Source organism: Microtus oregoni, unplaced genomic scaffold (genome assembly GCF_018167655.1).
Source record: "Microtus oregoni isolate MIOR12 unplaced genomic scaffold, Mior012 000057F_ref0000458, whole genome shotgun sequence".
NCBI classification, from domain to species: domain Eukaryota; kingdom Metazoa; phylum Chordata; class Mammalia; order Rodentia; family Cricetidae; genus Microtus; species Microtus oregoni.
The window spans coordinates 6,786,832-6,797,141 of NW_024543833.1; the positions used below are offsets into that span (position 1 = coordinate 6,786,832).

General features: G+C 42.9%; 1 protein-coding gene across 6 annotated transcripts in view; it reads right to left on the reverse strand.

The window, feature by feature from the left end:
- Positions 1-10,045, reverse strand: part of Tcf4 (transcription factor 4) — a 343,351-nt gene extending 333,306 nt beyond the window's left edge. For 4 of the 6 annotated variants that reach the window (XM_041639273.1, XM_041639271.1, XM_041639272.1 and 1 more), the window contains exons 1-3: positions 9,115-9,251; positions 7,763-7,853; positions 5,971-6,043 (exon numbers count right to left, since the gene is read on the reverse strand). In XM_041639273.1, the coding sequence (XP_041495207.1) occupies positions 5,971-6,043; positions 7,763-7,834 (145 nt within the window). In that variant the 5' untranslated portion in view covers positions 7,835-7,853; positions 9,115-9,251. Of the gene's footprint in view, positions 1-5,970; positions 6,044-7,762; positions 7,854-8,700; positions 8,842-9,114; positions 9,252-10,005 lie in introns of those variants that run through there. The other 2 variants (XM_041639270.1, XM_041639269.1) reach the window with 2 other exon arrangements.
- Positions 10,046-10,310: the final 265 nt, after the last annotated feature.

Below are 10,310 nucleotides of genomic sequence, written 5' to 3' on the forward strand. Positions count from 1 at the left end.
AATGGGGCACGCGTGGAAGAGGATAACTCCCATGCAAGCTTAGAAATTTGGGGGCCAACTTTGAAATTTTTAAATCAGTGTAATTAAGAAACCTGTAACAAAAATAACCTTTCACACAAGCCTAGGATACACTCTCCCTTCTCTAATACTTAGCCTGATCTAATTAGCTTGGAAGAACACCTGGTCATAAAAGAAGCTCATAAAATACAAAACTAAGCAAGGGGGGTATTTTTCTTCTACTACCTGGCCCTTATTTGATGCTGTGTCTCTACAAGAATCTGATTTAACCAGTACACATACAGATTCTAAAGGCTTAACAAAGAGCATTTTGGTTCAAGACCTGCAAACTAAGAAACATTTCAAAACACACCAGGTTCCTTACGAGGCAACTTGAGATCTGTTCTCCTGGATTATGGGAACCGATATAAATAACATTCTAACCCTCACCCTTAGAGATCACAAGCCGGAGGGCATCAGGGCTCAACTCCATGCCCTGGCCAAGGTTGCAAACTCCCAGTATAAAACGGAGTTTACCATTAGAAGTAAATGTTTTATCTGTAAAGCTTACAAAATTACTCTGTTTATCATAGCAGATGAAAGCAAAAAAGGAATAATTTTAGGCTCCAAACAAAACTGTTTATATGACAGTCTCTACTGCTCCATGATTCTGAGCATTTAAGACAGAGTCAAGCAATTAACAGCATAAACTTTCATTACATAGTTCTATTATATATGTTTATGTGACTTCGCTGTTCATCTGTTATTTAAGTGATTTCCTCATTACAATAGTAGGGGAAGGATAATTTGCTGATGCTGTCAAAATTGCTGAGCATTTCAGTCTCAATAGTTCTTGGGTCTCCATGCTTGTTTAATGCATTTTATTTACTTAAGTCGGTGTCAAATAGAGAACCCATTCTTCCCTCTGAATTTAGGAAACTAACACTTTAAGCACATGTCTGGTAATAGACATATCAAAACTTCCAAACTGTTTATCTTAGTGATGCAGATGAACTCAGGATTATAGAACTTACTTGGATTCCATTCCAAAGACTTAACAATGAACTGCAAGCTTTTTTATATTTAAATATAAGAGGGCCTTATTTGTTCAAATATTAATAGGCCACACTGGGTTGCTGCAATTTCAGGTCTTATTATTTACACAAAAAATAATGGAAAATGCCTTTACTGGGCCTACATAGCTGCTGATTTCCCATAGAAAGAAAGCACAACTTTTAAAATTTCTGATATATTTTCTCCGTAAAGATAAAGTGCTAATGCGAGAACAATACACTAACTCACATGGAAATCCATCATAACTTAAAATGGTAACTCAATCTGGACACTGAGGCAGGAAAAATAGTAGATAAGGTTTGTAGCACTAAATATGTTATTTTTTAAATGCTTTCTATTCTAAAGATCATACATAATATTCCATGCCAGGCCTCAATATTATATTTCATAGCCATATAATCTTGAAAAATACGAACTGTCTGGTTCTTGATGCCTTTGTATGGGCTCGTGTGGGCTGGTGTGCATGTGTACCTATTAAGGTGTGCATATATGTGTGAAAGTTGCAAAGATTTGGGTCTAGGCAGGCCTGCATGTAAACCTAATTTCACCACTAACTGCCTTGAGAACGGGTCATTTAAAAACTCTGTGCCTCGGTTTCCTCACCTATGAATTGGGTATGGGAATGTTTGCATCTACTTGAGCTCTTGGGAGGACTGAAACTTGGATACACACACAGCAGAGAGGATGGCCCCTGGCACAGAACAGCACTCACTCGGGCTCCCACGGATTCTGCCCAGTGCTCCAAAAGAAGGACGGGGGACACCAGACAGGGGACAACAATCGATAATCTAAAACAGTTCCATACCTAAGACAAGTGCTCAGAGGGCATGTGAGCAAACGACAGAACTTCCAGGGCACACAGCACACCAATTCTGAACCCCCATTATGTCTGACAAAGGAGCGAAAACCAGTGGTGAAGCCAACGCTCTCTCCCATAAAGGGTCTGCAGGACCACAGACAGCAAATCAACGCTGACTGTCGATACTAACAAAGGACAGCGAGGACGCCCCTCACTCGGGCTCCTGAGTTCTGCAGCTGTGTACTGGAGGCTCCAGGTCCTATGTTTCTCCGGGGCTGGCCCTCAGAATACTGGGGCTTTGATATAACAAGCCTGATGCTACTAGACTTATTCAAACTCTAATAAAAGTTCTCAGTCTGTGTCAAAACTTTTACAACCACCATGGACTGTACCAGACTAGGATGTATAGAACACACATACAGACATACACACACACACAGAGGAAGGAAAATAGGGAGCATCTCCTTCACACACACCTTCAAGAAAAACCAATTTCCTTTCCACAACCATCAAAAAAATTCACACTGACACAGAAAGAAATGAACACAGGATGTTGGCAACTTGAATTCTTTTTTTTCCCCCTCTATCATTCAAAAGTGCACATTGAGGTTGATTTTCCCCCCCTCGATGACTTGATCAACTGACATACTATTTTGGTGTCATGGGGACACAGGTGAGCTAACTTACACGAAAGCCAAGGACTGTTTTCCCCTTTCCAAAACTGGCTTAGGAGAGAGAGGTGATGTGCTTTGACATTCCTCTTAGCTGTTTTAACACCGTTTATTTGACAATCTTTACCAACTGCTGAACACCTAAGAGCTAAGCAACTATGTAGGGGAAAGACCCCTCCACTTTTGAATTGAAGGAGCCAGCTGCAGGATGGTCCACAGACCCACCGTTCACATGTGCGAACAGAAGCCAAGAAGGCTGACCTAACAAGTTCTTCAGTACATTATCATTTTAGTAGGTCAACTTTAAGATGACTTTTATTTAAATGATGCCAAACTCTAGTATGTTTATCTTTTGTTCCCGGAAGCCTCAAACATAATCAAATAAACTACACAGTTCTTATGTCAGAAAATTAAGCCTCTACTCACCCTAACACAGAGCTTCTTTCTTTGGGTGCCCCCACCATGTTTTTTGGTTTGTTTGTTTGTTTTTTTTCTTTAACGGGAACAATTTTCCAAGCATGCAGGCCTGTGGCTGCTTTTAGTTCATTTTAAGATCAATACTATAAGAGCTATCAGGTTGCTCTGTATGCATTACCCTCTAGGCTGGAGCTACTCCTTAAACACAATCCCAGAGCCACCAGTTAAGGTCATGGAAGCTCTGGTCCATCCTGGCTGAACAGTTTTTACTGCATTCTGGGAACACCTGCAAACATCAAACAAAAACTGCTGGTCCTTTCCCGGGTTGACAAAAGCCTTTCATGTGAAAACTGCTCCCTGGGAATGTCAGGCTGCAGCTCAGGTTACATTCCACTTGCCCCAGCAGCCTCCCCATTGCTTAAGGTGGGAGGAAAAGCCATGTTTGTGGAATGGAAGATTAAAGGGAACCCAGCCACACTCTTTTCGTCCTCACACTGAATATCACGTATGAAGGAGTCAACAGCTGTTGGGAACCTGAAGAATGAAATATCACCTGACCTCACTGAAGAAAAAAACAAAACAAACAAACAGCACTGATTTTTCAAACTGGGATTCTTTATTTATGGTCCAGATCTCTTTTCCCTGAATCCAAGTTTCAAAGTCATATCTGAGTCCACTCAGGACAATGAATACGAACTTGCAGTTACTTTAGAAAATAATTCCTCTATCCAAAGTTTTCTCATTCATTCTTCCAGTTAAAAGGGGAAAGTGCAGTCTTCATAATTTTTTTTAATCATGCTTTAAAAGAGACACGTGTCTCTTGTTGTGTGGAAATACAAACCTTGTCCTTAACAAGCAGCCATGTGTTCTGACGTGCCTTAATAGAGAGCCAAGCTCTGGAGCCTCTGTATTCCAGCCCCCAGCCCCCTGCTAGCAAGGAACGCCTGCATTTTCAATCAGGCAGGCAGGATAAAAGAACCCTACACTTTCTATCCTTACAAGGTAAACATCTGGTCCTGAAAACCACACCACTAGTGCCAGGTAGCTTTAAAGTTGAACACCTTGAAGATAATGTCTGAATATTCATAAGAAATATCCTAACCGTTCAGCAGGGATGAGGTCCCCTTTTGGGATTATGTATACATAAACACCCCCCCACACACACACACACACAAACACACCATTGTCTGAAAAGCTAAAGTTTTGATATATGATCACTTACCAAAATGAATTAGTACATACTCAACTCATCCATCCTATACTGTCTACAAACACTTCAGCACTTCAGCACAGCCTTTAACTGAGCAGCAACACAGAACACGAGCTGAAGGTAAAACAACTGTCTTTTCAAAGTTAACATTTTTCCTACTTGTAATACATCTTAATATATTAAATCATATCTAAAGTAATCCATTAACTTACTCCAAATGTGCCCAGCTTTCCCACAGTGTAAACAGAATTTTACACTAACTTTAGGAGTAGTCAGTCTCTGGGCATGCCTGACATCGACTTTAGTCAGATTTCAACTGTACACATATTTCTTAAGTAGAACATGAAGAAAATGACTGCCAGACATAAAGTTAGTATTTTGATGGTGTCTCCAGGAAACACTAGCTGGACTACAGCAGACATTTGCCTTCATCGTCACTTCAAGCATTCATAGTACTATTTTCTGTCTTGAGAGCTCTATAGAGAAGACTGTGCAGAAATCTCTAAGATGTAACACTGATACCATTCTGTTAAAAATGGAACCAGTCACGGGATTCACACGGTAAAGCAAACATACTGTCACGAGCACTTTTCATCAAAGACCCTAAAAAGGCCAAAGTCAAACCACAGGAGGCATCACATACTTTGTAAAGCATATTAAACAGAAAAAAAAAAATCCCCTAAACTTATAGGACCCAGGAGAGGTAACTTACTTAAAAACTAGCAAGCTTTAAAAGACATTAATTTTATAAAAGTACATAAATCATACAACAAGATTTCTTGGGTTGCTACTGCACCAGATGAAAAGACAGAAAAATTATATCCACAGCTGACAGACAAGCACACTAGCATCTCACAGCTAGAGATGTCAACATTTACCAGCCTGACTTAAGAGTAGTGCGGACTGGGGGACTGTTCTTTACCATGGCCAGAACTCGAAAATCCTGCTGCTACTTAACAGGCATCAGTGGATTTAAACCCTGGACCTAAAGGATATCAGGCAACAATGTGCTGACTCCTTGTTTAAAACTGGTTGGAAAAAAAAAAAAAAAAACCACTGTACAGAAATCTCACATTTTCAGCTCCCACTTTTAATAAGAGACACTCAGAGTCCTACACTAAAAATTCCTCCTCAGATGCCAGATAATCACTGTGCACACAGACTCCTTTGTGAATACCGCGGCCTTTTTGTAGGAGCATCATCCAAAGAATTCTCATGTATAAAATGCTAAGACTCTTTAAATCTGCAATATTAAATTCATTGCATAAGTCAATGATAAGGGATGGAAAACCAAACAGCTCAAGCATCCAGAAGGTATTTTAACAATAAATGAATTTCTTCTTCGCCTCTCAGACCAGCAAGAGGCTATTCACAGACCTGTCTGAAAAATTAAATGCCCCTTTCTTTGAAATGGTTAATTGTATACAGAACCTAATAACTGCTATTATTTCCCCTTTTATGAAAGCTGGATTTCCCCCCTCTATTTTAAAATAGGCAACATAGATCTGTCCCCATGTTATTAACATTAGTCTATGTTCACATGTTTAACTACAACCATATCTTTAAAAAATCACTTTTAAATTAAGTGATGGAATCCTGAAATGGCTTTATTGATGGAAAGACAGGTCTCACTTTAATTGCGAAAAGGCAACATTCTGTAAAAGTTTGCTGCTCATAGAAAATGAGATAACCGCAGCATCAGAGGCTAAAACTCGGAACACGTCAACAGGGCCAAAAACACACAAAGAGTAAATAAACAAGTAAGGACATTGAACTTCACACCGAGGAAAGAATTCACATACTTGAGCCAGTAAAATGTCCACTCGCCAAAGAAGTTGGTCCATTTTTCCCACTGCTTACAGGAGGCGAAAACATCTAAAGGAAACAAAGAGATAGCACAGTTGAAAAGAAGACATCCGAGGCTTCAGAGTCCATCAAAGATCTCTCACAGTCTTGATAAATAATTTGGAGTTAATGCTAAGGCTTTATTTAGTAAAACAGATCGCCATTGCCACCCAACTTAAAACTAAACCAGGCACCTCATTCCAACCTCCTCCCCCTCATTACCACAGTTCTGTCTCTCTCCTCGGGTGACTTAGATTGCTAGACAGTCCTTCTACATTGTGAATACAGTCCCCTTGGCATTATCAAGACATCGACTGGGGGACAGCAGCCTCTCTAGAAATCACTAGTTTGACAAAGGAGAAGAAAAAGTTGTTTGTTTTATACTGAAAACCTTGGACATAAACGTGGCGATGTCCATTTCCATTCTGTACAGGACTTGTCTGTCATACGTGAACCCAAATAAAAATAAAAATGCCACCTGCAATAGATTCTCACTTCAGCTCAAACATGAGAGCAATGTAGGCAAGTCTCGTTTCCTCTCTCTCTCTCTCTCTCTCTCTCTCTCTCTCTCTCTCTCTCTCAGTCTCACTCTCTTTCACTCCCTCTCTCTCCAGCATTTATTTCAGCCCTAATTGGTTCCCCTCTTTTCCTCCTCTCTGGTGCATTTTACACACCTTCCCTGAGTCAGAGCCTGCAAAAAGCAAAAGATCGAATGGAGAAAGTGCGACAAGCAGAGAGGGCTGCAAGGCTGCCTAAGGGCTATGCTTCCTGGCAAAACTTGCGAGAGCCATTTCTCCACAGGGTCTACCAGAGGAGCAGCAGTGGCAGCCAGCAGCGGCAACAGCAGCAGCAACAGCAGCAGCAGCAGCGGCAGCAGGAGCAGCAGGAGTAGCAAGAGAGGGCCCCACTTAGAAGGTGGTTTGGCTTTTATTTGTGTGTTTTGTGGATTCTTTTGCTTTTGCCTTACAAATGCATCTTACACCAAACTCATCTGGCATGAGAACTGAATCCAATGCCCCTGGCCCTGTGGAACTCCTGGGAAAAGAGGGGATGGAGAAGGACCTAAGGGGTGCAATCGTAAAACTCCACAAGTGTGTACCTTCCTCTTAGTGCTGACTCCAAGACTGTAATTTACTAAAATAGTCCAAGACACTCTAAATAATGTAGTCACAATTTATGCATAGGAGTTTCCAGAGTTCCCCCCTTCCCCTCCCCGCAAAAAAAGGAGGCAGCCAGGTGGAAGTCAGGAGGACCATGGGTCCTTCCAACAAACCACAGCACCATCAGCCTCAACTTTACAGCAACTGACTCTTCTAGGCTCCAATTCCCATTTCTAAAGGAAATAAATAAATAAATAGAATGTGGGGTAGGGCAGAAAGTTAGCAGTTCACTCTGTGTTCAGACGGGGCCAAGTTTGCCATGGACTTTACAGTTTTAAGGGGCTTCTGCTTTTCCTTTCTGCTTATTTGGAGATTCCATTATTTGGAGAAATTGGTAGGTAAAGAAATCAAGGCAAGTCATTAGACGCTTTAAAAAAAAAAAAAGCTAGGGTCTTCCACATCCCAAAATTAGTTTAAAAAAAAAAAAAAGCTTCTTAAATGGAAAGGACCCCCATATTTTCCAAGGGTTCAGCCACTTAAAAATTACCCCAGTCTTTCACATTACTATGGGTTTCTAGCAGAAGTGTTGGGGGAGGGTTGTTTTTTTTTTTTTCCACAGCTGTTGTTAGTTTCCACCGTTCTTTCTTACCGCACTGAAATCCAGTAAATCACTCAGCTCTTTGTCCGTCCCTAAGGCAGCCATTCGCTGTTGGTGATGCATTTTAGCAAATCACACAAACCTAGAAACATGGAAATAACCGCAATCAGAAAATCCAGTCCCAATCCTTGAAGAAAACACAATCGGATTTTTGGAGACTGGGGGTTGGAGGGGTGGGGAGATATAAGAGCGGATGGGATTAAGGTAGAAAGGAGTGAGGAATGGGAGACTTGTTGGGTTTTGTTTTGATTTTTCTTAATGGAATAGGCAGCAATAGCAAAAAAAAAAAAATAGCGATATTGCATTTCCAAAGAGACGATCAAACTAGTAAAATCCACTATAAAACCAAATCCTGGAAAGAAGTGGGGTAAGCCGCTCTTCAGCGCATCAATTTATGCAACAGGAGGTAGAGCGAGAAATGAATGGATCACAGAGAAAAGAGAAACTACTGCACGAACCGGTCTCAACTTTCCCCCCACCCTCCACCCCACCCCCTCACACGCACACACTCACAGCTCTCCCCCCTGCCCTGCAAAGTAGCTCGAAAGAAATTAAAGACCAGCGGTCCCAGGAGTGCAGACCCGTCCACAGGGGGTGGGGTGGCCAAGGAGGGGGAGCCGAGCGGAGGCTCCGGTCCTCTAATTGTCCCGCACCCCTAATTTGTGAAAGAAAGGGTTGTTTTTAAAAAAAGAAGAAGGGGAAAAAAATTGAAGTCAGGCCCATTGGCAAAGTGCGCTGTGCCCGGGAGCCCGCCGGGCCTGGAGGGGGCGGGGGCCGGGGGAGGGGACGCCGTTGCTCCTGAGCTCCCGAACCCCGGCAGGGACTGCAGGGACCATGGGGGCCCCCGAGCCCGAGCGCGGTCGCCCAGCCCGGCCCGGCCCGGCCCCGTCGCGCATCCGCCCAGCCGGCCCTGCCGCGCCGCTACCTACCGCCCGCGCGCGACGAGGGGCTCCCGGTGCAGCGCCGGCGCCCAGGCGGCGGTCATGTCTATCCCCCTGCCTCCGCCACCACCACCTCTTCCAACGGCCGGCGCCCGCGCCCGCGCCCGCTCCGGTTTCCCCGCCGCCGCCGCCGCCGATCCGCAGACACACAGCCAAGATCCCTGACTCTTAACACCAACTCTCTTCTCCCGGGAGGGGAGGGGACGAGGGAAGGGGGGAGGGGGAACACGGCGAGGCGCACGGAATTGCAAGTTCAGCAAAGAAATGGGTGGGGGGGCTCCGGCGGGGAGACGCGGCGCTCCGGGCCAGGCTGCCGAGGAAACACCCCCACCCCAGAAAAGAAAAAAAAAATCCCAACACCACCCCCGTCGCGGAAAAAATAAATAAATAAATAAAACCCACCAAGGAAAATTCACCCAGCACCTCATTTTCCCCCTCAGATGGCCAGTTACAATCTGAAGCCTGAACAGTTCAGGGTTTGCCGGGTTCATCCATCGGAGGCACTTTGAAATTGATTCGAGTTTACATCCCCTCTCACTTCTCTCTGTGTGTCTGTGTGTCTCTCTCTGTCTCTCACACACACACACACATCCACACACACACACACACACACACACGAGCGCGCGCACACACACACACACTGCAAAGCAAGTTTTGCTTTGCTGCAAATACACGTGATGCATAAAGACTTTGCCAAGACGAACAATATTTTTCTTTTCCATACAAAAACCCATCCTATGGAGATATTTTGTTTGGGTAGTTTTGCGTTGGGGGTGAAACCTGAATCGCAGACTTTCTTCCTTTCGCCCTTAACTTACTAAATCGTATAGCTGCAAACTTTGTTTTAAAAAGGAAACAAACAAGGTGATTTTAGGGAATGAATATGGTTTTGTTTTTACACTTGAGTTCCTAGGTACTCCAAGTCCGCGCTCGGCAGCACTTCAAGTTTTCAGCTCGACATTTACCACTACAGGCCCTATATGCTCTTAAAACACACTTTTTTCACACCACTTTTTAGGATAAAAATTAAGCTTCGAAATTATCTTTTCGTAATAACATGCGTGCTTTACCCAGTATATGCAACATTCACTATTTTAATGTTAAAAAACACATTTGCCCAACCCTGGTATTGCTAGATGTGCGAGTACGTACCGAAATGCATGCACACACGTTTTCCCATTGGCAATTATTTAATAGGCTGTTCCTTTTGTTTGAATAAAACATTGGGATCAACATTCTAAAAATTCAGTTCAATTACAAACAGTTTACTCTGACAGCAAATTGTAACGTTACCTTCAGTGGCCACAAATTTGCTCACAATATTCCAAGGAAAGAGACTTTAAAAAAAAAAGAGAGAGACAAAAATCTTCTGCAAGTACTTAGTATCTCACATGTGTATTCCCCCAAAAGAGTATTTTAAGTAGTAGTCAGTCCTGTTCCAGGGTTAGCCACAGATTACAAGATTATGCACCTGGCTCTGGCTTTTGCATTTTCCATCTTTAAACTGTAACAAAATTCCCTCCCCCAAAAAGTAACCATTTAAAAAAAATCCAACAACTTTTTCTTATCTTTTATAAAAAATAATCAACACAGGATAG